Here is a 27925-nt window from a genome sequence, read left to right as displayed (position 1 = left end):
CATATGTGTAACTTGTAGTTGTCAAGAGATATAACATATTATTCACACGATAATATAGCAACGCGCTCTTGGTGACAAAGAAAGAGAGGTAGTTAGGTGGGATGGGTGTGATGGGATAATGGTGGGGACTGGGTAAAGGTGTTGTGACCATAAAACAATCACAGTAAAATTCGGTACAGCCTTTACAGAGTAGTTTAGATCAGTAGTTCCGTATTGCTCTTCAACATAGGATTTGTGTGGCCATCCAGTCGCGGTATCTGGTTTAAATTGGAAGACTTGTCGTATGTTCGAAGATTGTCGAGGGGATGCGCAAAAAGTCGCACTGCCCCGGTGGTTCTATTCAACACCAAGACGTGATGTCCGTATGAACGTCTTGGTGTTGAATAGAACCACCGGGGCAGTGCGACTTCTTGTGCATTGCCTCGACAATCTTCGAACATACGACAAGTCTTCCAATTTAAACCAGATACCGCGACTGGATGGCCACCTCGTCCCAGTGACAATCTTCACCATAGGAACCCAAGATGGTCCTACTCTAATGGCCAATGGATGGCCATACGTAAAGCGCTCCTTCCCTTTTCGTGTCCTGAAGAAGACCCCAGCATGAGGTTTCTACTAACCCTAACACCAGGGGTCGAAACGTAGACCAGACCACACCTCTTCTCTAAACATAGGAGAAATTAATGGAATAACACAAATCCTATGTTGAAGAGCAATACGGAACTACTGATCTAAACTAGACTGTAAAGGCTGTACAGAATTTTACTGTGATTGTTTTATGGTCTCAACACCTTTACCCAGTCCCCACCATTATCCCATCACACCTAACTACCTCTCTTTCTTTGTCACCAAGAGCGCGTTGCTATATTATCGTGCGAATAATATGTTATATCTCTTGACAACTACAAGTTACACATATGATGATTTCTCAATGAATTGATTCACACTGTTGATTATAAGTTTATTCGATCCAATGAATGAATTGTGATGTTTTTCCATATTTTTGTTTGATTTAACACTTTCCAGAACTTATTGATTGATACTAAGTATCCGTTAAACTATGTGCTAAAATAAAATATGCACTATACCTATGGACTGTTTATAATTTGAGATATATAATGTTTATGGGACATTTGATGCTTTGAAAAGAAATAGACTCTGACCACCTCATACGTACCTGATTGACTGACCCAGGTCAGATAGTTTTTAGGGTTTACCCCGTTAAAACTCACCACTATACCCAAATGTAACCTGGTCATTCTGATCTATTCCATAAACCTGTTTCTCTTTTCCTACCCAATATAGATTATGAAATTCAGACGGGCATTTCTGAAGCTCTTTGCCGGTTGGTGAAAAAGAAAGACCGAAACGTTCTTGTCCACAAATGGTTTGATGAAAATATACTTGCGGAGACATTCCAAAAAATAAATGTCAAAGAATTTGAGACGGTAAGTATTTTAAATTTTAACACATCATGAGACTATGCATCTGATAATGAGTAATTTAAAAAGGCCAATAGAGATTTTTAATTGGTCATAGAATGTGTACCTGTGATAATAGGATATCCGGTTATATCAAGTCACTGATGAGTTTTGTGACTTCTCTGTAGAAGTCACACTCATTATGATGTGTGCAATCCTAGGATCCAGGTAGCTTGAGCCATTGAAGACATGTACAGATCTAGAGCACTATTTCATTATGGGATCCTTCCTAGGTTCGGATGCAGGCTAAATCCTTCCACCAGAAGGGCCACTCGTAGCTGTTTATCTTTGATTTAAAAAAAGTATCCTAAAGGCATTTCTCAGCAAGTAATGCAAATTGTATTTAGAACATAAAAATGTTGTGCCTAAACCACACCACCCATATAATGTAGAGGGTCTATTCTCACCTTGAAGGAACTGTCCATGATATCCTGTTGGGGTGTTGAGGTCACAGGGTATGTGAAAAGCTAAGGCCTGTGTAAAATCCTTGGAGAAATTATGAAGAACTCAGGATTGATGATAAAATATAATCAACGTTTATTCCAGATAAAGATGAACCCATCCATACCACAGCCAACCCAAGTAACTGCTCAGCATCAATTGAATCTTAACATTCCTGAACCTTGAGAACAGAGTTGGAACAGACACATGGATGATGTCACAAGTAGCTATGGTACATGAGTACAGAATGTCACATACCTTCCCCCCCAAAATAGCAAAACAAAAATTCAAGATATATAATCATTCAAATACATGGGTTTTCTTGTAATCCTAGATGACGTCCGTGAAGTATCCAAAACTGCATCGTGACTCTTCTTAGAAACAGCAGGTACATCTAAATTCATTGGACCCGAAAACACAGAAATCCTATTGAGGTTCCACATCCTATGATCTTGGGTCCTCACAGCATTTTCAAACACTTTGATAACCTTTATAGGATTCAAAAATTTAACTTTAGAACCAGGAAGTTTGATGACTACAAAATCCCCAACTCTCACCACAGTAACTTTTGTTGATTTCCTGCAATCAAAAGATATGTTTCTTTTTTTACACTCATGCTTTTCTTTCAAACACCACTCTGGCTCATTTAAAGGAGTCTTAGAAACAGACTCACCCACATCTCTCACCCATGAAGGTTCAACAAGGGTACTGGGAACCCTACCTTTAAAAAGATAAAAAGGAGACTTCCCAGTAGATGAGTGTGGAGTCAATCTATAATTCTCTCAATTTTTTTGAAAGCTTCTTGCTTCCAGTTAAGACCAGAAGACTTAGCCCAAGAGAGCGTCTCCTTTAACACTTTAATAAACCTTTCAATCATGCCATTAGTTTCTGGATGATAGAGTGAGCATTTTTTATGACAAATACCTCTGTTCCTCAAATAACACTCCCTTTGCTTTGAGACTAATTGAACTCAATTTTCTGTGAGGATCGAGTCTGGATAACCCTCTCTAGCTATGAGGGAATCTTAAAACTGTATAACTTGAGAGGTCTCAATATTAGGTGTGAAATGAATCTCAGGCCATCTAGAGTACAAATCCAAAAGAACCATAATAAAAGTTTGCTGACCATCATGATGGAACAGGACCAACAATATCAAAAGCAATTTCACTCCAAGGTTTCTTAGGAAGCTCTCTGATCACCATAGGTTAAACCCTCACAACCTTCGACTTATCACTATGGGCACACACCAAACATTCTCTGACAACTCTCTCAATCAGTATATCCTTCCCTGGCCACCAGTAACAAGCACATAGTCTCTCTTTGGTTTTAGATATGCCAGAATGTGATTTATGTGCAAAGTTAATTAACTTTCCACGAACCTCTGAAGGAGGCACAAGTCTGGTACCACATAATAACAATCCATCACAAATTGCCAACTCATCCTTGACACTCCAAAACTTGAAAGCCTCACTAGAACAATTTTTTTTAGTCTTCCAACGCTCGTGAACAAGAGAAACAACTTCTCAAAGAACAGAATCTGAAGACAACAATACCTTCCATTGCTCCTGACTGATGATCTCTTCATCAACAAGACAAACATGAATCTCAGGATCATCCAACTCATCTAAAGGCACCTCATCATGACAATCATTCACCAACCTAGAAAGAGTGTCTGCAACATTATTATCAACACCTGGAATATACCTAATTTCAAAATCATATTCTTGCAAAGCGATGACCCATTTGGTGATCCTGCTTGAGATAAGATCAATACCTTTCTTTGAGAAAGTCTCACATAAAGGCTTGTGATCAGTCTTCACTATGAATCTAGTACCCCATAAGAACTTTTTAAACGTTCTAATGGCCCAAAAAACAGCCAGAGCTCCACGCTCAATAACAGAATACCTGGACTCAGGATCCCTTAGCCCACGTGATGCAAACATAATGGTAGTCATGCCATCTTTACCTTCTTGTTGGAGAACAGCTCCTAATCCGTTTAGACTTGCATCAGTAGTAACAATAGAGGTTTTGCAAGGGTCAAAACTCGTTAAAACAGGTGGTGACTTTAGTTTCTCCTTAATGATATTAAACTCCACAGCACACTCAGCATTCCACTTAAACTCCAAACCCTTCTTTAATAAACTTCTCATATTAGCAGACAACTAAGCAAACCCCTCAACAAATTTGTTGTAGTATTCAACCATACTAAAAAAACTTGGCTAGTTCATCTTTGCAAGTTGGAGGTGGCATTTGAGTTATAGTATCAATGAGACTGGACTTTGGGGTGATACCATATCGTGAGATAGTGTGCCCTAAGTAGTGAATTGATGATGTACCAAATTTACATTTTTCAGATTTTATGGTGAGATTAGCATCACCCAATTTACACAAAACATCATAAAGGTATTTTTCATGTTTTTCATGGTTTTTGGCAAATACTAAAATGTCATCTTTGTAAACACAGCAGCCCTTACAACCTTCCAAAGTTTTCTCCATTATGCGATGAAAAACAGCAGCTGCTGACACAAGCCCAAAAGGCATGCGTACCAACCTAAAAGAACCAATCGGGGTGATGAATTAAGTGAATTCCCTGGAATCTTCATCCGAATCAATCTGATAATAAGCTGAAGTTAAGTCGATGGTGCTAAACACCTTAGCACCATACAACAATGTTAGCAACTCCGAGATATTGGGTAAAGGATATCTGTCCACAACCACACACTTGTTTAACAGCCTCAAGTCCACACATAGACGAAGTAACCCATCAGATTTGTGGGCAGCTACAACTGGAGAAAGCCAATCCGTAGCTGTTACCTCCTCAATGATGCCTCCATCTTTTAGTTTACACAGTTTCCTTTTCATTTCCTCCCTCACCGCTAATGGAACATTTCTTGCTTTACACGTGAATGGTTGTGAGTTAGAGGAAAGGGGTATCTTGAGCTTAAAATCTTTGAGACATCCTAAATCCCCGTGCAGGTTCATATCCTGCCGACTATGCCAGTGTAAAATCCTTGGAGAAATTATGAAGAACGCAGGATTGATGATAAAATATAATCTAGGTTTATTTCAGATAAAGATGAACACATCCATACCACAGCCAACCCAAGTAACTGCTCAGCATCAATTGAATCTAAACAGTCCTGAACCTTGAACAGAGTTGGACAGACACATGGATGATGTCACAAGTAGCCATGGTGCATGAGTACAGAATATCACAGCCTGGTCTTGGGATGTCCACAAAGGGACAAGGCACTCATACTGACTTGTAGATCCTAATATCTTAAGCTTCCTCTACCAACCCCCACTTCTGCAGAAATCACAACTTCATTGGAGGACATTTTCAGTAGGCTTGTTGAGCCTGTGTACGTTGCAGAGGGTAAAAGGTTTGCCAGCTTGATTGAAGTTTGTGTACTACCCGTACATGTGCTTCTTCTTACTTCTCAAAGCCCTTTGTAACATAAGGCTTACATGGCATAACCCCTTATGTTAGAATGCAGGTTTTTTATGTGATAAATGAGGGCTTCTATGACATTTGAGTCACACATACCAATGCAGTTTCCAGGATGAGAGCAGTGTCTCCTGTCAGTAGCACCATTTTATTCGAATTCCTATAGATCATGAAGTATGTGGGTAATCACAAGGTACACTTGGGTACAGCTAATAATGCACGGAGCCTAAAAACAATAACCACAAACTCAATACCAAGCTTAATTGAAGGTGTCTAGCATAGAAATGTTGTGAAATCCTGCACATAGTCAGTCCTGTAGATTTGGGAACCATCCGCTTTATGTAAACATGGACAGCATAAAATATTTTGTTGAACTGCTTTATAAATATTTTTGTAACTGGTGGCTGCATAGGGGGTTCATTCGCCATCTCATACAATCGTGATATACTGTTGGATTTTTGTTGCATGAATTTGTTCTTTTACAACTAGATTTTATTGACACTTTAAGCATTTGAGTAATCAGTGGACGAGTCAATAGATTTCCTTCCCTGCTTGTTAAATTATTAGCCATGCGTACCATCCGTACTGCGACAAACTCCGTATGAGGCAAAGGAATCTAAAGATTTCTTAGATTAGCAATTTGGTACTACCCAATTCTAGCTCTTTATAACAATGCCTAACTTATAGCTACTTTTATGGTAGATTCTTATTTCAAGGCCAAGGCATGCAACAGTTATGTATAAAACCGGCGTCTATCATGTAATAAACAAAATCACTGACTTATGTGAATGAGGTTTGAGTTGCACCTAGCATCTCTGACTGATATATGGACCTGAACATCATCTCCTACGCCGACGACACCCAGATCATCCTCTCCCTCACCAAGGTCCCGCACACTGCCAAAACCAACCTCCACAAGGGAATGAAGGCCGTTGTCGAATGGGTGAGAAACAGCCGCCTGAAACTGAACTCAGTGGTACAAAAGGGGGTGGTGATGGACAGAGCATCTGAACCAATCAAACACTCACACCCAGTCAACAGATCTGGGTTTAATCCATCACCGTTCTCTAGCCCACTCTGCCACCCCAGTTCAGACATGGCCATATGCAAATCAGTCTGACCCTGTGCCTCATGGGAACAGTCCAGCCCGAACTGCCAAGCCATGCCTTCCCTGGACCGGAACCAAGCTTCCTAGGACCGGTTTCTGGCATTTTAGCCGTCTTCAGCCAGGCTTGCTTGAATCCATGCTCAGACGTGAGTCCCTTGCTTCCCCTGCTGCCTTTTAATGAAGCCCTCACTGATGTCTTCCTGGGCACTTGGGCAAAGCCCATCACAGGGGCTCCTGTGGACAGGATGATTGCCCGTTGCCACCGCCAGGCCCCGGTGAGCCACTTTTCCTCTCCCGACACCCTACTTCCAAGAGCTTGGTGGTCCAAGCCTCGTCCATGAAAGGCACATTCCCTACTGCTCCCCCAGATAGGGAATCCAAGAAGCTGGACCACCTTGGGAAGATTTTTTCTTCCATAAGCTTAGGGCTGTGGTCTGTGAACAGCGCATGCCTCTTGGGCCATTACACACATTCCGTGTGGGATAGGGTTGAGCAAGTGCTGCCACAGTGCCCGGAGGAGGTCCGTGTGGGGCTTACCTGCACAGTGGCTGAGGGTCGAGACGCAGCGAAGTTCACTTCCCGGTGTGGGCTGGATGCCGCCGACTCTCTGAGCAGAAGGGTTTCCACGTCCGTATCCCTGAGGCACATCGCCTGGTTGAGGACATCTGTTTTCTTTTTCAGGCGATGTCCAATCCACACTTCTGGACATGCCCTTTGATGGCCGTTGCCTGTTTGGTGAAAAGGCGGACTCAGCGCATCAAGGATTGTAGGGCTACAGCCATATCCTCCGACCCCACGGCAACCTCTCACCCACACAGTCTGCCTTTCATGGCTACAGAAGGGGTGCCCCACCACGTTCCACCCAAGCGAGCCACAGAGCCACGCAAGCTACCCGACCTATGTGTGGACGTGGGACCCAGAGACGTGGGTCTGGGGGCCAGCGGGCAGGCCAGTCCACCCATACCCTCTCAGCAGCAGCCTCCAAACCTTCCTAGTCCGACCTTTCAGTGCCATCAGAGGCCAGTGGATGATAGGATTCATCATCACCTCCCCCACTGGCAAAACATCACGTCAGACATGCGGGTTTTGCAGATAGTCCAAAAGGGCTTCTCCCTCACCTTTAAGACTACCCCTCCCTCCATGCCCCCAGCAATCTCACATGTTGGAGGATCACTTGGCCCTATCTCCGCCAGGAAGTTACGGCTCTCTTGGCCAAGGGACTTCTCAAACGGGTCCCTGTGCCAGAAGTAGGTCATGGTTGCTATACCCACTACTTTCTGGTACCCAAGAAGGACAAATGCCTTCGTCCTATCTTAGACCTCATGGCTCTCAACTGCTTCCTCTGAAAGGCGAAATTCAAAAAGCTCACGTTGGCTCAGGTCCTCTCTGCCCACGATCCCAGAGACTGGATGGTAGCATTGGTCTTGCAGGATGCCTATTTTCACATCCCCGTTCTGCCAGCCCACAGGCCTTACCTGCGGTTCAAGGTAGGCCATGAGCATTTACAGTTTACCATTCTCCCCTGTGGCCTTACCAGAGCCACTTGGATATTCATGAAAATTATGGCAGTGGTCGCAGCTCATCTGCGCAGATCAGGGCTTCCAGTCTTCCCTTATCTCGACGACTGGCGGTTGAAGGCGGGCTCACCCTAGGCTGTTGTCTCCCACCTACAGACTACGGCAGACCTCCTGCAGTCACTGAGGTTCACTATCAATGTGCTAAAGTCGCACTTGATTGCCTCTCAGAAGGTCCTTTTCATCGGAGCAGGTCTGGATACAGCGCAGTTTCGGGCTAATCCTCCCAAGCAGCGAGGCTGGGATATTCAGGCTATGATACATATATGTTTATGAATATATGTTTCAGCCTCTATTCCGGATTAAAGTGAGAATGACCAGGAGGCTGCTGGGCCTCATGGCCTCCTGCAACCTGCTGGTGGATCACGCCAGATGGCATGTGCGTACTCTGCAGTGGGACCTGAAGTTCCAGTGGGTGCAGCATCGGGGGAATCTTTCCAATCTCGTCCAGATTTCAGATGGGATTGCACGTCCGTTGCAGTGGTGGCTCACGAACCAGGACTGGATCTACGGCAGATCGCTCCCCCCTTCCCCAACCAGAGTTCACAGTGGACAGATGTGTCACGCCTGGGATGGGGCGGTTACATGGGAGAGACGGAGATCCGGGGTCTCTGGTTTCCGGCGGAGTCCAAGCTTCACATCAACCTTCTGGAACTCTGGGCAATCAGTCTCGCACTGAAGGCATTCCATCCTTCTGTCTGAGGAAGAGTAGTGCAGGTGTTCATGGACAACACCATCGCCATTTGGTACTGCAACAAACTGGGTCGGGTGGGGTCGTGGGCCCTATGTGAAGAGGCTCTTCACCTTTGGACATTGCTGGAACATCAGGGCATATCCCTGGTGGTTCAACACCTGGCAGGTTCCCTGTACACCAGGGCGGACAAACTCAGCCGCCAGTGCATGATGGCTCAAGAATGGCGTCTTTACTCGGAGGTGGTGCAAGGTCTCTTTCAGCAGTGGGGAGCACCTTGGTTAGATCTATTCACCTCAGAAGAGAACGTGCAATGTCAGCAGTTCTGCACATTGAAGCTCCCAAGGTGGCACTCGCTCGGCGACACCTTTCATCACAAGTGGAATTGCGGCCTCCTATATGCCTTTCCGCCTGTACCACTTTTACCCAGAGTGCTGAAAATTATCTAGCGTGACCAGGCCCAAGTCATTCTTGTGGCTCCGGACTGAGCACGAATAGTCGGTACCCAGAGTGCTTGAGCATGGCCATCGATCCTCCAATCGGACTGCCTCTTTGGTAGGATCCTCTGTTGCAGCAGCAGGGTACGGTCCTCCAACCGAACCTGTCCAGACTCTGCCTCAGTGTGTGGAGATTGAGCGGCAACAGTTGACAGCTTTCGACCTCCCTCCCAAAGTCTGTAATGTCCTCTTGGCAGCCAGGCATCCCTCCACTAAGACCATATTCGCCTGTAGATGGAACACATTTGTGGCATGGTGCACAGCAAAGGCTGTGGATCCCCTTTCTGCCCCTCTTTCAGAGGTTCTCCTCTTCATTCTCTTTGGCCCAACAGGGCTATGCTCTGGGCACCCTTAAAGGCTATCTTTCAGCCATTTTGACCTTTCTCTGCCTTCCTGATCAGCCTTAGCTTTTCAAGTCCTCTATTGTAAACACATTTCTGAAGGGCGTTACTCATCTTTCCTCATTTGCCTTTTGTAATGCCCCAGTGAGACTTGAATCTTGTCCTTACTTATCTTGTGTGCTTCTTTTGAGCCATTACATAATTGTTCTCTATGTCGTCTTACTTTAAAGACTGCTTTCTTGCTTGCCATCACCTCTGCTCGCAGGGTGAGTGACCTTCAGCCTCTGTCTTCCAAACCTCCCTTTCTTGCTGTCCATCCGGGCAAAGTGGTCCTTCGTACTAGGCCCTCTTTTCTGCCCAAAGTTGTTACCTCTTTCCACATAGGTCAGTTCCTCACATTGCCCACCTTCTTCCCGCCCCTGCACCCCTCCAAGGAAGAGGAGAAACGCCACCGTCTGGACCCAATACGTGCGCTGTCCTTCTACCGTGTGAATTTCATAGGAGTGTTACCCATATACCAATACAGGACTGGGTGGGTAAGGTGCAATAAAGAAACAATGTCCTGAGAGGTAAAAATCTATAGACAGTTAAAGCATGCATGCACATAGCATTACTAGCAAAGAAAGAAGGAGAAAATGTGTTTGTATGCCAAAAGATAGTTAATCATCTTTATATGTTACATTAATTTCATGGTCAGATTTTATACAGTTAAGAAACAGCACTGTAAAAATTCAATTGGTGACAACCATAAAAAACTTGGTGCAAAAAAGTGTACAAAGTGCAGGTGGCAACGCAAGTGAAGGTGAACAGTGTGGACGGCGCACTGTGAATAAAGTGCAAATAATTTACAGTAAGTGGCTCAAAAGTAGATGTGACACCGTGATATCACAATGGTACAAGTTCTTTCAATTAAATTTAGAGCCACAATTGAGGAGTGCGCCTGTTATTCAGACTGTTAGGTCGACGGCGTTTCGATCCTTGTAGTTTCGGATCGTCATCAGGACTGGGTTGTCTGACTTAAGGCGTGCTGTAGTCTGGTACAGATAGCAAGGATCAGCTATCTAGTAGTTAATCCTCGGAGGGAAAGAGCAGTCTGTGGCAACTTGTGCTGACCGAATCATAGTTGGTAGGAGGATTGCAGGTGTGCACTTGTTAGATCAGTGCTTTGATCGGCTGTCTGTATCGAGCTGTGTTGAAGCACGAACGCTGCTGAGTGAATCGGCGTGTCCGGCTGAATGCGAGCGTCTCCAGGACTTTATTCACAGTGCGCCGTCCACACTGTTCACCTTCACTTGCTTTGCCACCTGCACTTTGTACACTTTTTTGCACCAAGTTTTTTATGGTTGTCACCAATTGAATTTTTACAGTGCTGTTTCTTAACTGTATAAAATCTGACCATGAAATTAATGTAACATATAAAGATGATTAACTATCTTTTGGCATACAAACAAATTTTCTCCTTCTTTCTTTGCTATTAATGCTATGTGCATGTATGCTTTAACTGTCTATAGATTTTTACCTCTCAGGACATTGTTTCTTTATTGTCCTTCTACCTTGACCGCACTAAAGACTTCAGGTTGGTCGTTCAACTCTTCGTGAGTTATGTGGGTGCCAAGAAAGATCAGGCCATGCACAAACACACCATCTCTCGATTCGTTGGTCATATGCATCAAGATCTGTTATCCTTTAACAAAAAAGGAACGTCCAGTAGGACTGCGCGCCCACTCTACCAGGGCGACGGCAGCCACTACTGCATTGGGATGTGGAGTTCCGCTGGTTGACATCTGCCAGGCAGCCACATGGGCTTCCCTGAACACCTTCACAAAACACAACTGCCTGAACAGCAAAATCCGAAGCAACAGCTTTTTCGGCCGTTCTGTTCTCCTGGACTTCTAGGGGTGAACTTAGTTTGCAGACCCACCACCAGGGTTGGCATTGCTGGGGTATCTATTAAAAGGTAAGGAATCTATAACTGCAGTCTTTCAGATGAACAAGTTACTTACATTCGATAACGATGTGTCTGTAAGTCATATGTAGTTAAAGATTCCTTGCCGCCCCACCCAACCTCCCCGTTCTGCGAACTGACTTCTGGGGATAGGGACTCCCTTACAGGGCCCTAGTTAAATGTAGCAGTGGTCAGTGTCTTGCATGGCTCTGCGCTTCTGGTGTGAAAAGTCTTGTCAGAACTGACGTCAGCACTCGGGCGGCATGTAAGTGTACACCGCGATGTCATCCCGGCAACCACGACTCCAATGACAGGCGCATAGTCGACTAACACCACCTACTGACACGCAGGGGTACTGCTCCGAAAAAATTTCTACTGTTCCAGTCTGACACTTGGGGTAATTCAAAGGTAAGGAATCTATCACTACATATGTCACTTACAGATACATCATTACCGAAGGTAAGTAACTTGTTCTTTCAGGACCCCAGAATAGACTCCCAGACTCCTGTTATGTGGGCTGCAACATTTCCTTAAGAGAAGTGGCCAGCCCATTAAAACATTAACAAATTGGCTAATAGGAGAAAAACCTCCCCCAGCCAATTAGAAAACCAACCGTCGTGATATATCTAGCATGTTTAAACTCTGCATGCCACCCTGAGGACCCCTTACCATGATCATTTTTCAAATAGCTGAACGAATTTATACCAAATCGCAAAAAGAATGCTTTCTGTGTAAATTTGTAACTTTCTGCCAAATCTGGTGTAATTCTCTTCAGCAGTTTTATTCTATTGGAGAGCAAAGATTCCTACAGGTATTAACGCAGGAAAACATTTTGTTTTCCCCCGCTTTATGGACCAGCATGAAACTTTCCATGAAGGAGCTGAGATGGTGAACTTTTTTGGGGGGAAAGTATTGTGCATATTTGTCAGACGGCGCCAAAATTATTAGCAAATGCATGCTCTTCCTATGGAAACTCTGACCTAACTATAATGACATAGTGGTAACTGCTACTGTGTAATATACATAGATCTAGATGTTTTGTCACTCTACGTAGATATGTATTTAACAAACGTTAACCTATACTTACCTATATGCACTTAACTTCTCAATATTTAGGTCATCAGTAATTTGCCCACAACATTATGGTAGAAGTAGCGCAATAGACTTGGAACTATATTTTGACATACAACTATGCAACTAGATTTGGGTGCTGGGAGGTGGTTCCAGGAATAATGAGGGGTCATGCTTTGGGAGAGTAACATGGCTTGCACACAGTGATCTGACAGCCTTCCATATACTCTGCATTGAAAGCAATGCCTTTTTAATTTCTCCCGCACTAGTATTTTGCTCACTGCCATTCAAGTGTGCATGTGAAAGAAAATATCACATTTCACTGGAGCAGCTACTTATTCTGATTTCTAAATAATAGAGGAACATAAAATAGGTGACTTGAAGGGCATGTTCACTTAATTACTTCTGGTAATGTAATAAAGTTGGTTGAGCCAGGGACACGTTTATAGCGTATTACAAAGAACTGAATTGCCTGAGCAGAAAAATTGTTGTTTACATGCATGTTCAAATAGCAATTCGGACTCACACACGACATGACCTTCATTTGCTTAATACTTCCATAGTGTTCATTCAAGCAGCAGTATCCTGTAAAGCTGATTCTCCACTAATTTAACTTCTGTCCTCAAACTGTCCCTTTAGGGGATGCACAGTGATATTAGATGTTGTGGCCTGGGTCATGCAGCTAATTTGCTCCTATTTCCTGCTAGACTCTGTGCAGCTGGTACCACCATCAGGAGGAGTATTCCCAACGCCCATCTCTTACTTATGCAAAACAATAGTGATGACCCACTGCAGGGTACATCCGTTTTTTTGACTTGGAAATCCTCAGTAGGTATTCGAAAGGCAAATATACATGAACTCTCAGAGTGACCTCACCAGCACAGGTGAGCTGTAATATGTCACCAACCACCTTGTATGGTGAAAGCACTGGATTGCATGGTTCTTCCCCACAATAGGCATTGGCTTCTTCAGGCTTGAGCTAATCCTTAATGCCATCAATTCACCAGCTGAGACATCAGGGTACTGAAATCAAAGTGTTGGTGCCCTGGTGAACACCTTGGCTCACTCATCAAATTCTTTTATGAAAGGCTGATTCCACATGAAACACCAGAACATTTGGAAAAAGTTTGGCAGGGTATGCTCAGACGTGAGTCCCTTGCTCACTTTGCCACTGGATTCAAGCAAGCCGGGCTGGAGAAGGCTGTAATGCCAGAAACCGGTCTTCGGAAGCTTGTTTCCGGTCCAGGGAAGGCATGGCTTGGCAGTTTGGGCTGGACTGTTCCCATAAGGCACAGGGTCAGACTGATTTGCATATAGCCATGTCTGAACTGGGGTGGCAGAGTGGGCTAAAGAAGGGTGATGGATTAAACCCAGATCTTTTGACTGGGTGTGAGTGTTTGATTGGTTCAGATGCTCCGTCCATCACCACCCCCTTTTGTACCGCTTTGGCTGCCATAAGTGTGGCAGGGTATGCTCTGACGTGAGTCCCTTGCTCACTTTGCCACTGGATTCAAGCAAGCCGGGCTGAAGAAGGCTGTAATGCCAGAAACTGGTCCTCGGAAGCTTGTTTCCGGTCCAGGGAAGGCATGGCATGGGACTGTTCCCATGAGGCACAGGGTCAGACTGATTTGCATATAGCCATGTCTGAACTGGGGTGGCAGAGTGGGCTAAAGAACGGTGATGGATTAAACCCAGATCTTTTGACTGGGTGGGAGTGTTTGATTGGTTCAGATGCTCCATCCATCACCACACCCTTTTGTACCACATTCTGAGTCAAAGCATCTTATGTTCTTCATAATACCTGAGGGGGCACTTAGGTTTTCCGCCTGCCCTTCATGTTAGCGTCTGCAGTATTCTATCATGTGATGCAGTGTGTCCTGAAGGGTATGGCTAATGTGTCGTTCTTTCGGGTCAACATTCTCCGGGTGTGTTCCTGACAAAGTGAGGCACTATAGCGTTTGAGAAACGGTACAGGAAAAACTGGCGAGTGCAAGGTTGACTGTGAGCAAGGAGAAGTACAAGTTTTGTGTACAGGAAGTGGAATACTTAGGGCACATATTATCTTGCGAAGGTATTCAGCCTAAGCTTAAGTTGGTTGAAGCTATTGAAAAAGCCCCTTTGCCTGCAGACAAGGAACAGCTTCACTCTTTGCTGGGTCTAGTCCTATCTGATCCAAGTTTGTGGAACATTTCTCAGACAAGGTATATGTGCTGTGCCTTTTAATGAAAAAGGGAGTGAAGTGCAAATGGACCAAGGAGTGTCAGTTGGCGTTTGAGGCATTTGAGGTAACAATTGTCAAAGCAGTGGTTTTGAAACCCTTTGACCCACAAGATAAGACCGTAGTGGTGGCAGATGCCAGTGCGTATTGTCTAGCAGCAGTGCTGATGCAGCAGAAGGCATCCCAGGAGAGGGTGGGAGCACTTGCCTCACTGACTTTAAGAGGAGCTGAAGGGACTTACTCCACCATAGAGAAGGAGGCATTGGCTTGCTGGTGGGACATGGAGCATTTTAAAATATGTGTCTGGATGACTGTATTTGAGATGCGTACTAACCACAAGTCATTGGTTGAACGGTTTTCCACCAGAGGTGCTGTAAGGGCAACTCCCAGAATTGCCAAATGCCTATACCATCTGCAGGAATATAACTTTAAAATCAACTATGTTTCACGCACAAAAAACGTGAAGGCAGGCAATTTGTCAGGTTTGTATATTCATTGTGAGAATGAACCAGCAGATAAGGATTAGGTGGTAGCCAGTGTGGAAGAGTTGTGCAGGGGTGCAGTTTCTGAGCAAAGCGTTGCCAACAGAATTCTTCAACTGGTTATTTTAAATCTGTAGGAGGTCAATGGTGTCAATGTGGACTGCCTGGAGTTGTGACTACAAGAAGGTTTGGACTGAGTTGTTGGTAGTAGATGGTTGTCAGGAGGTGCGGAATGTTGGTGGTTCCAGGCGCAATGCGTTCTAGGTTAACGTATTTGATGCATGAAAGTATTGGTGGCATCCCACAGGGATCGGCACTTAGTCCAACATGTTTTAATGTTTGTCACCCCTTTGGTACAGCTTATTGTGAGTTTTGGATGGTCCGTGCTCTCTTACGCTGATGACACACAGATTGTGGTGTCTGTATCATCCCAGGTTGAAAATGACGCCACCAATTTCTGCAGATGCATGTCCACAGTTGCAGGCTGGATGGAGGAGAACTGCCTAAAGCTAAACTCCGGCAAAACGGAAGTATTGCTTTTTGGGAATGAAACCGCCTTCTCTAACGCATCTTGGTGGCCCCAGGAGTTGGGGTATTTACCAAAGCCAGTTCTGAAGGCTAAATTCTGGGAGTCATCTTTGACACCAAACTATGCTTCAGTGCTCAGATTAATGCAGTGACCTCGGGAGGCTATTTTCTGCTACAGATTCTATAAAAAATACTCTCGTTTATTCCAGTAGAACTTCAGAAGACTGTAATGTTGACCGTAGTTGGGTCTAAGCTAGATTATTGCAATACACACTATCTAGGTATTCCGAAATACTTGATAAACAATTGCAGTCTCTCAAATGCGGTGGCCAGAACACTTTTGAACATCCCTAAGTTCAAACCGGTGTCGCATTTACTGCATGGCCTGCACTGGCACCCAGTGGAGTGGAGAATTTCTTTCAAAACTCTGTGCCTAATGCATAAGGCACTTCATGGAACCAGCCCCCTCTATTTTCAGGAGCTATTCACATAGTATACACCTAGCAGAACGTTGAAATCTAGCACGGAGCATAAGGTTCAGATTCCGAGAATCAAGCGATTAAAATGGGGTGGGAGAACTTTGACATTCCAGGGGGGAAAGTTATGGAATTCCCTCCCTCTGGCCATCCGCTCCCAAAACAGCCTGCAGCTGTTCAGAAAGGAGCTAAAGCTGTTTCCGCTGTCTGAGCTCTAGTTGTTTGGTGATCCACTTCGTGGGTCCCTTCCCCTCTGTCCATCTTGATCCGCTTATCCCTAAGGCACATTCGGGAATTGGGTGCTTTATAAAACCAATTAATTCATTTATAAAACCAATTCTTTCATTCATATCTGCTATGAAAAGGAGAGCACAAGTGAACTTTTTGTGGGCAGGAATGGATGGGGACATAGTTTTGTGTGTCCATGCAGTGATAAATCCCATACCACGTTTGAAACACCCATCAAAGCCATGGAATTTCAATCCAGGGCATGGCAAAGGGTGGGAATATGTGGTCCATTCCATTGTCGATGGTCGTATCGCAGAAATTATCAGGATGGTCTCATCCAGAGTTCTGATTGATTGACCCATCCTTGAGTTGTTTTCTGTGTGATTTAATCATTGCATAAGGCAATTTGGCTGTGTCTTTATACCGTCAAGATATACTTTGGAGACAAGTATCTACAGGATTGATTCCTTCCCAACACTGAGTCCTGATGATGGTCTCTCTGGACCTTTTTGGCCATCTGAGACTTAAATGTTGACAAATGATCCTATTTAACATCATTGGTTACACCTCATGGTGCGCCATTCCTTTTCAACCAAGTTGAAAAATACAAGGAATTAACTACTTGTAGCGTGTAGGATTTATATACTTTGTGAAGAGGATTTCGAGCTCCCTGATGTCCCTGCAATAATTTCAAATTAGTAATTTGTTTATGGATATTGTAGTGGTGCCAGTTTTGATATACTGATGCACTGCAGAGTAGATTTTGCTGTATATAATGTTTTTGTACCACATGGATTCACAATTTATCTGAAGAAAATATTGATGCAGTCATATAATATACTTTTGATAAAAACAAAACGCCTGTGTCTTTGAATAAGAGTGACTGATTGATGGCATATAATAAGATCATTGTTATGACCAGTTTAACTTTTGAATGACGTGGAAATTATTCCTCCAGGAATATTTTCATATGTAAACTTTTAGAAAGTGGGCATTGCTCTGTACTTACTGCCATTTGTACCTGACTCCAATAAACGTCTGGGTTGTGTAATAGCTACTCTTTGTACATTCCCTCTAGACTGCCACAAATACAGGAAGGTGAGGCACATCTGCATTCTGAGCACTCGTCTGCATTCTGATGTGTCTTCCAGAACGAGGTGAAATGTGAGGACTGACACTTCAATAGGTAGTGCCCTGTTCACACGCAAAGCAAGGATGTACCCACCAGGGTTAGCCTGTCAGACAGGACTGGGTTTAAAGGTATCCATGTGCATTTCAGAGGGTTCATTGAAGTCACCCCCTACACCAATGACAATTTTGGTTTGTTAGGTCTCTGACCCCTTAAAATCAGACACGTCTTGATTTTGAACCGAACCTCTGTCAAAAGGACTGCTGTGCTGCTTAAACAAGTCAACTGGACTGCTTTTCTGGAAGGACTGCTTTTCTGATTGTTGCCCTGCGGTTGTCTGCTCCCTTGCAAAACAACAGTTGATGGACAGAATGCAGAACAATGTCATACATTCACCCCAGTGCAGAGATCTTGGCCTAAATCCATCGTTTTTTTGCACTCCACACCACCCCAGTTCAGACATGGCCATATGCAAATCAGCCTTGACCCTGTGCCTCATGGGAACAGTCCAGCCCGAACTGCCAAGCCATGTCTTTCCTAGACCGGAATCAAGCATCCTAGGACCGGTTTCTGGCTATCGGCCGTCTTCAGCCAGGATAGCTTGACCCCAGTGGTGTAGAGAGCATGGGACTCACGTCTGAGCATACCCATCCCACTCGGGGTGACAAATGCAAAACAACAGTTGATGGATAGATTGCAGAACAATGTAATACATTCACCCCAGTGCAGAGATCTGGGCCTGAAGCCATCGTTTTTTTGCACTCCACACCATGGAGTCAAGCTATCCTGGCTGATGAAGGCTGATAGCCAGAAACCGGTCCTTGGATTCTTGATTCTGGTCCAGGAAAGACATGGCTTGGCAGTTCGGGCTGGACTGTTCCCATGAGGCACAGGGTCAAGGCTGATTTGCATATGGCCATGTCTGAACTGGGGTGGTGTGGAGTGCAAAAAAACTATGGATTTAGGCCCAGATCTCTGTACTGGGGTGAATGTATGACATTGTTCTGCATTCTGTCCATCAACTGTTGTTTTTTTGCAGTCGTCTGCCCCCTGGCACCACTTGAAGGACTCTGCCTTTCCTTCAATTATTCTCCAAGTGCCTTCTTGCTAGTCTCCTGTTTTCTGAATTCTCAGGGACACACAAAACATCGTTCAATTCTGCTGGTGCTGCTGGACTCTGCCTTCTGTGAGTCCTGCATTTACCTGAGGTGCCCCCTCTAAGCTATGTGCCTCAGAAGTGGGTTCTGCAGCTGCTTTACTCAATAAACAATGCTTTGCATGGATTGCATAATAAATTCTGCCACATCTCCCTTCAATGCAATGGCAGAGGCGGCCCAATGACAGCGGTTCTACAACGTGTAGGGCTCGATGATGACACATTGCATTCACTTCAACAGAGGTCAACGACACAGGACCCCTTTTGCGCTGCTCGATGGCGATACAGACTCTCGATGCCGACCAAAGCTTCATCAGAGAGCCCTGTCTGGGTCCTGTAGCTGGCCTGCCATCGATCAAGGTCGGCCTGAACTTTGAATGAGCACCGGTCCCTCGTGATGTCTAAGCGCTATTTTAAAAAATCTAATTTCTGCTTATACTGATTGGATTTGTGTTGTGTTAGTCTTATTTTGCTCCGATAAATATTCTCTATCTGAAACCAGTAAGGAATATTTTTTTGGTGTATTAGAGGTGTGTGTGTGTGTTGCACAAATACTTTACACATTGCCTCTTTAGATAAGTCTGACTGCTCTGTGCCAAGCTATCAGAGGGTGAGCACAGTGTATCGAGCTTACCCTGACTAGACTGGTGGTTCATCTCTGTCCTGGGTGCATACCGCAGCTAACCAGGAATCCCATTTTTTAACAAACAGTATAACTGATGTTTGTTGCCCAAAAAAACAATAAGAAAATGTACAAAGTGATAAGTTGTGTTTTAAGTTGACATGAATAATCATAAATGATGTAAAACACTATCTTTGCGCTAACACGTTGTATACAGAAGCAAATTGCTAGTAAAGGATGCTTTATAGTTGGTTTAAAAATAATGGATAACAAATCTCTAATTTTGAGGACTTTAATGTTTTGTTGAGATGTAACGCTATTTAGGGTCATGTTTGTTTTTCTTTTCAAAGGATTGCCGGAAGTTTCTTAATGATCTAAATACTGGACTAGGTGACAATAGGAGGTAAGAAAAGTTCTCTACAGTGAAGGTAACATGTTGAAAATATATTTTTGTTCTTCACTTTGTTGAAACTGGTGATAGCAAATGGGATCTAGAATTCAGAGAAACAGAAATAAAATTATCCACATTCAAAACTACCAGGGCTGTAAAACAATCATTTTTACAAAAGTTTACGCTGATTTGATCTTACTCCGACCTATGTCCTTGAACATTTTTCAGTCCAAGAACTTTATTTCGGCTGTACAGCCATAAAAGCCCATAAAATAATACGATACGTATGATACAAAAGACAAGTACACAAGATGACAAAAAATTTACTAAAATATCATCATAAAATCGAGGGGGCAGATACAAATGCAAATTTTAAAACATCTTCTGACTCCGCATTGACTGCTCTCCCTCTAAGTGGCAAACTAAAACATCTATCTTTGACTGGTAATCCATAAGCATAGTTTTAAAAGACATTATAAACATTTAAGATATAAACATAAAAAAAGGAATAGGTAGATAGAACAGCCCAAAGGGGGAAAATTGCAAAACAGCATTTCTGGCTGTAAAATTGTGCAAACATGGCTTTGCAGCATAAATAATGGGCATACAAGAGTAGGTGTTTTCCAGGTTCTTTTTCTTTAGAATGCCCCTACGGATGCACCACATCGCAAATAGGAACCTGGAAATGGCAAACACAAATAATGGGTGTATTTCATGTTTAAGCAGCCTATAGGCCTCGATGTAATGCCTAATCCCCAGATTTCTTCCAAGCTGGAGCACCCACTTGGGCAAAAAAGAAGGACATGGAGTTCTGTTTCTTCGACCAAATCACAACCTGGACAAGCTAATTTTAGTGCTCCCTGTCATTTATTTGTGAATGCTCAAAGCGGGAGCACCCCATATCTAAATTGGAGGAACAGTTTCTTTGCCTGTAGTGGTTGTATAGTATCCAGAGCCGGCTCTATCTTATATTTCTGTTTGAACTTCCAGAAACCTGGAGGTCAGGCTGCTTGAATTGATGCTCTGGCATAGTTGGGCAAATTTATGTTCTCTAAGCGAGAAATAGGGTCTTTTTGGGGATAGAGGGGCAGACCTCTTCAGGTTTTGTTCACATATTTGCCCTCCCCAATGCCTGACATGTGTTCCTAATGTGAGACAACCATGGTATATTCCCTGCACCCAGAATGGTCATGACATCCTTCAGTTCCTCCCTATAGTTGACTAGCCCAGGTGTGCTCCAGAGACGACACTAAAATTAGGGTGGTCGAGAGGCAATTATATTGGCTATGGGGCCAATCCCCAAGTCCATCCTTAGTGATGTTAAAGGAGTGCTCATGGGGAGGCCCAACAGTTGCTTGAGGAAGGTGTTCTCTGTCATGGATAGCGAGTTAGATGGACAATGGCCCCAGAGTTCTGCTCCATATAATGAAGCTTCCCTTGCCTGTATTTTATATTTTATATATTTCTGCTGGAGGGCCTATCACTTTCAGTGTGCAGTTTTTATGTACATTTATAATGCCCCCCGTAGACTGTCGATTTTAAATTGTCTTTCTTTACTTGGGTCCCCCAATCCATCTTGTAATTAAGTGTAAGCTCCAAGTAATCGAACTTAGAGACTTAGAGAGTATCAGCGTATCATCCGCCAACATAAGAGCTGGGATTTTGCGGTTCGCTAGCCTCGGTGAATCTATGTCTTTCCCTGCTAGTAGAGTTTCAATTAAACCATTTAAAAAGAGGGAGAAGAGAGTCGTGGCGAAAACACATTCCTGTCTCACCCCTTTCTCTACAGGGAAGGGGGCAGTCAATTCTCCTTTTTTGCCGTATCTTATTCTCGCATAAGTGTCCTGGTGCAAGCGTTTCAGCTGATGGCATAGATAGGCTGGTACACCCATGTCGCGGAGTAAGCCCCATAGCTGGTCACGCTGAACCATATCAAATGCGGATTTGAGGCCCACAAATGTGAGGTAGAGGCTGCCACCCTCTAAAACCACAGTTTTCCAATGGATCAGTTGCAATCTAAAGATCTGGTCGATGGTTGAGGTTTTGGTCCTAAATCCAGCTTGTAAAGGTGTTAATACATTATTTACTTCTATCCAAGATTGCAAACAACCAAGGAGGACGCGGGCAAACATTTTTGAAGTGACATCTATAGGGCTTATTGGGCGGTAGTTTGCTGGATTGAGTGGTGTGCCTTTTTTATAGATCAAAATGATTTCTGCCCCTGCCCAGGTCGGGGGCAGCGCGTACCTTGTAGGATGGCATTGAATAGTGTCCATAAATGAGGTGCCCACACTGCTTGTTCATTTTGAAATAAATCACCTGGAATTCTATCTAGCCCAGGTCCCTCAGCTGGGAGCAAATTACCCAATGCCACTGTAATCTCTTTCATTCTGCAGGGGGGGGCATTTATATTTGGGGGATATATTTCCACTAATACTTCCCTATCAACTTCAACTCCATCTGCAGACCTGGAGTATAACGTTTTGAAGTAGGATCTCCAAACTTCTGTTCCAGAAACATCACATGTCTCGATTATCTAAGGTTATTTTGATTGCTTCCCATTTATCTATCTCCCAGCTAGTTTAAGCTCAGCTGTGATTTTTTTATATTGGGCCCTGGTTTTCTATGATTCGTAATTTCTCGTTCTCTTTAATGCCAATTAGTAAAGCATGTTTGGCTTTCCTGCACAATTTATTATACCAGGGATGCTTGGGTTTGGGACCCAGCCTGGTCTTATCACTGTAATAGAAAAATTGTGCCAATTTGGAAAATATGTCCTGATGGTTTTTTCCTATTGCCAACCGAGATGCTAAGCCGCAACTATTTTCAAACAATCGAAATGCAGTTTCTAAGAAGGGGGTGATTTGTTTGTACAAGGGGGCCACTTTTTCCGTCGACTGTGCAAATGTTCCCCAACATACTCTTCTGCCTACTTCGATTGATACTAAATTTGGGGTAGGGTGTGTGGGTATACTGTGCTGGTCCTTATGCATGGGGAGAACTATTTCTAAAACTAGCGGACTGTGATCGCTTTCATGTCGGGGATTAATCATAAAATCTCTGGTTTTATGTCATAATTCAACGTCCACCAAGATCTAGTCTATTACTAGTCTATGTCCCAACTTATTAAAAGTAAAGTTTCCTGGGCCATCAGAGGGGAATCAGCCGTTGCATGCCCTTAGTGAGTGACTGATTATAACGGAGTTCATCTTTCGGACTAATGGGGTCCAACCCCTTATGGGCTCAATGTTAGTTTCTGGGATTGACCAAACCGAATCTTCCTTGCTTGTGATGGTGGTAGTGATGCCGTTGAGAGGCTCAAAATGACAAATAAAGTCTCCATCTATAATTGCATGAGTATTCTCTGGTAAAGTTTAGAGAAAGGTAGCGAGACAGTCCAGTGTCTCGGAGGTATGCCCCTGGCTCACTGGATGAGAGTAGACATTGATGATTGCAATCTTCGAATTGTTATAGAAAGACAGAAGAATGCACAAAATGTCAAGGGAAGAGGTATCTATAATTTTGACATTAAATCCCAGATGTGTGCCAACCCAAGTGCATAGGCCCCCTGATGGTCTCCCCCTGGACAGCTGGAATACAGTATGGAACATATCCCACTCTATGTAATTCTGACATTGACCATGTTTCCTGGAACAGGCATAGCTCGTGTTTAGTTATAAAGTCTCCCCAATCTGGGAAGTCCAATTTCAAGCTAAGGCCTGCTATCTTTCAGGATAGAATCTGGGTGTTCTGAGATTCATCTGGGATACCTGACAGGGTATGGGGAGTATGCCTATCCTGTAATGAAACTTGGTGCATTGCCTTAACATGAGCATGGTTCCCTGTCTCGTTCTGTAAGTTACGTTCAACATCCCAATGTGACTTACTAGGAAGACTGGGAGTACTATTTGTAATAATGGCCTCAAAGATTTTCTCAGAGACTTGATTGCCCTTCTTCATTCCTCCACACTTTTGGGACTCAACTCGCTGTGTGTTTCCCAGTTTATCCGCAATGTTGTTAGTATTAGTGGGGCTTTTACTGTTAAGGTTTAGTCAATCTACCAAGTTCAAGGAGCTAAATTTGTTACTGACGGGGATATTAAACGCCATTGTATTTTGACATTCCCGACCCAGGTTTAACGTGCTACCAATCTGAACTCTTGGTTCCCAGTTTTTATACGTCGTTCCCACTTTATCTAGCAGGGGACTAGGGGGATAGAAATATCCCAAGGGCAGTCACTGAATCAATCAATCAATCTATATAGCACGCTACTCACCCGGTAGGGTCTCAAGGTGCTGGCGGGAGGGGTCCGTTACTGCTCGAAAAGCCAGGTCTTGAGTTGCTTCCTGAAGGAGAGATGGTCCTGGGTCAGCTGCAGGTATATGCAGGACTGTCCTACATCAAGGCTAGGGTAAAATAACACACTAAAGTCAGTTATAATGGTGGTAGTTGAAGGTCATCATAGGGTGTCCAACCACAAGAGGGGCTTTTTCACTACAGAGGGTTCTCAGGTTGTATCGTGGAGCATTGATTTGTCTATCTCCGGAGGAGAAGTGTTCATAACTGTGTATATACCCTTGCTAGTTTCAGAGGGTACAGCAAGCAAACTAGTGTGCTCCTCACAGGTTTAGGTGGTGTCTATAATAGGGGGAGGGAGCCCCAGTCGGGTCAAGACATCTAACATACAGGGCCCCTAGCCAGCCAACCAGCCGTCAAATATCTCTAAAGCGTGAGGAGTCAACGATGAGGCACAGGAGGAAATCGAGAGTCCCAAGCAGGTGATCAGTGGCCCGTGCCAACATTGGAGACCCACAGACTGGGCTGGGTGAGGAGGGCCCAATAAAGTTCCTGTTGGCCCAGGCTGAGAGGCAGAGCCTGGAAATGAGGCCTAGGGCACAGGGACACCACACACTCAAATCAACATGGTAGGTCCCAATGTCAATGGTAGGGTATACCAGAGAGAGGAGGCGGGGGAGAGCTACCCGCTGCTCAGTTTACACAGCCGATCCCATTTACCTCCTTCACAGTTGCAGCCTGTCAAGCTCGCCCAGAGGAGAGAGAGACTGCTGGCTGCCGGGCGGCGAGGGCCCAACCAGGGCTCAAGGCAGAAACTGAAATCTGGAGATGTGGGAGATCGGAGCGGTCTTGTCCCTCAAGTGTGCTGTGGAGGCCACATCCCCCAGCCTTTGATCCTCACAACGGGCCGCCAGGGGGGCCTCAGTCACGGGCCGCCAGGGGGGCCTCAGTCACGGTCCCCTGTCAAGACGAGTATCCTTTTTGGTCTCCTTCAGGCTCCAACGACGACAAAATCTAGGGGCGGGCCACACCCGTCTCAACAGGAGGTCTGCCCTGGGAAGGCTCCGCCAAGCCCACCAATCGACACCGGGGCAGGAGGCGTGAAATACAGGGACCGAGCCCAGGACAGCCGCCTACTCGGTGGTGGAGTTCGAGACTGGGATGGCCGTCTTTATTCCCAGCACCAAGGAGAAGGTGGCACTAGCGCCTCGTCTCCGAGCAGAAAAGTCAAGATGGCGGCTCCATGCACTGCAGCGACATTGCAGTTGGGACTTCTCTCTTCTCTGGGAGGTCGTTCGAAAGCACCCGGCACCGCCCGCTCTGTCCTGGGAGGTAAGCAAGTGTTTTTGGGTTGAGGCGGGTGCCAGGGAAGCAACAGATGCTTATGTGTAGGCCACGGCAGAACGGAGACTCTTGTCCTACTCCATTTGTGTGTTAGACAACCCCCCCCCCCGAATATCCTTTTCAAATAAATGTCTCAAACTAACAATTGGGGCTGTGTTTGGATTCAGAGGTTATTTGGTTGTCATCTAAAAGATCTATTATCCGTTTTAAGTTGTATCAGTATCTCTGCCCTCCACAGCATCGAAATCTGCACAATTAAATTGCTCCTAACAGGTACCTCTGAATAGGTGTTATTTTTGGTTTAACTTAAAATCTTCAGTTCTTTATCAGATACTTGCCTTATAAGGTGTTGGGTCATCTTTTCAATATCTGGATTGTTACTAATTACTTTGATGCAAAATACTGGCTGTTTTGGAGGTCGTGAACAGCTCACAAACCATTTCCAAACTCTGGAATATGCCAACCTTTACAAAGGATACGCGTAGGCTGTTTAGAAACCTTCTGTTTTGCCCACTGAGTTCATACATCCATCCAGCCATGCAATCACTTGCTTTCCCCTATCCATTCTTTATGGTATGCAATCCCAGACATCCATATCATGCTTGTGTTCACTAACAGCTGTGAATCATTTGGTGCTTCCAACCAATATCCACCAGTGCCCATATGACTTTTGCTTGTGTGTGGGGTTATCTCAGTATTGACTGTATGGGTGCCTGTATGTGTGCTGTCCGTTGGTGCATAGACACTCATCACTCAAACAAAAACCTCTGCTTCTAAAGCAAGCCAGACCTCTAGCCTTTTGCAATTTGCCAATTATGGCTGTATAGTTTCTTTAAGGAGTTTCAAATATGAGGGGTTTTAAGTAAGACATTTTTGGTAAGCATATTCCGCTGTTTACACAAGGTTGTGAATTGTGAATGTTATTTAAAATGCATATATTTTATGAAACATGTATTTCATTTCTTGCAGTGTTTATACCTTCCCCTGCATAACTGCTTTTGCAGACCTGGATGAGGTAATACTTAGTGGATTTCAGTTTTGTTCAAGTGCACATGCATTTTGCTGATTTTTTTTTCTGTTTTGTTCACAGTGATGTAGCCTTGTTTTGTGGCTAGTCCTGTTTTAATGGACAGCTCTAGATTTTCCAAACTACCAACTACTCACAAATGAGTGCACTATTTTCCATTGTGTATTGCGTCTATTAACTGAAAGCAATATTGCTGTATTTAGAAAAACTGGTGTGTAAGAATGAGTCTGGATCACTTTTGTAATTTCTTCAAATGTTGAATTTAGTTCTTGAACTTCCAATTTGGCCTTTTATCTCTTACATTGAGGGAAGTTCAATGCTCCACATATTGTTGGGTGATGAAGTAAAATACTGAGAGGTGTAGGTCTTGTGATGAAGATACCAGCCCAAAAGTTGGACTGCCACTGTGAAACTCACTACAAAATGGCGGCAGAGCCCCACACCTCAGTGGTGGGCAGAAGGGATTGTTGGGAGGTCCTCATGTTAAGTGCTGCGGCAGACAGGAGATTGACACTTTCCTCCAACCTCTTTAAACTTGTAGGCATAGCCTCGCCACTTGCGGATACGGTGAACGGAGCATCACATGTCAGTGGTTAGAAGCTCCCAATAGGAGGTGCTCCCGATGAGCTGCATTAAAAATACATAGATGAGCATTATTTCTGCATGGCACGGAGTATGACTTCCTGTGTCTTTCTTTGAGACTGCTTCACCAAGGACAAGAGGTTATGCAGATCAGAATCTGGAACTGCCACCAGGTGTCATTTGGAGCAACATAAGGAACTGTAGAAGAGTATGGTCCCTGGCAAGATGTTACCAGAGCCATAGCACACTGTACAATAACTTTATTGGATAGATGCATTACAGACACCTGTAGAAAAATGTATATTGAGACCTTTCAGTCAACAATAGCAGAAGTTTGACTTTTGCAGCTAGCATGATTTTTCCAGTAAGGAGAATAGAGTATAGCCACATTAACAAATTGTCGTTGAAGTTTGTAATGATGGTTCTCGCTCCCGAAATAATGACAGGAGCCGTGGGTACCTTTTAGGTCTTTATTGCGATTATCGGCATCGGAGAGCGCCGAGCCGCAAGTCTTGCCGGCTCTGACACTCGCGCTCTTTCTCTGTGGGCTGCGCGCGCATCCCATCATGGCCGCGGGCGTGCAGCGTCATCACGCGGCTCACGCCAGCTAGAGCGCCAACTCTACATATCTCCCCTTTTTTCACATATAACAAAACTTGAACTATTGTCCATCACCCATATCATAGTCCTGAAACCTGGACGGTCTCACCACTGCTCTCCCCCCTCGGGTGCGTCTTACTGGGGTCGCAGTGTCCTCTCTCTCCTGGGTAGCTCTGATACCTTTGCCTTGGTTCGGTTCAGCTGGGCTCCCCGTTAATCGCCTGGTGCTCCTCTCCGCTTCCACTCGG

The 27925-nt window shown here is 44.5% G+C and overlaps 1 protein-coding gene across 1 annotated transcript in view; it reads left to right on the top strand.

Annotated features, from left to right (window-relative positions):
* The window catches only part of SYCP2L (synaptonemal complex protein 2 like), a 1302345-nt gene that overhangs the window by 272595 nt on the left and 1001825 nt on the right, over positions 1 to 27925 (top strand). The window contains exons 9-11 of the mRNA XM_078685781.1: positions 1306 to 1448; positions 19787 to 19839; positions 26438 to 26483. Coding sequence (XP_078541907.1) covers positions 1306 to 1448; positions 19787 to 19839; positions 26438 to 26483 — 242 coding nt within the window. The remainder of the gene's footprint in view (positions 1 to 1305; positions 1449 to 19786; positions 19840 to 26437; positions 26484 to 27925) is intronic.

The sequence above is a fragment of the Lissotriton helveticus genome, chromosome 4_1 (assembly GCF_964261635.1).
Source record: "Lissotriton helveticus chromosome 4_1, aLisHel1.1, whole genome shotgun sequence".
Taxonomy (NCBI): Eukaryota; Metazoa; Chordata; class Amphibia; order Caudata; family Salamandridae; genus Lissotriton; species Lissotriton helveticus.
Note: the sequence above shows the minus strand (reverse complement) of the source record. Positions and strands in the feature narration are given on the sequence as shown.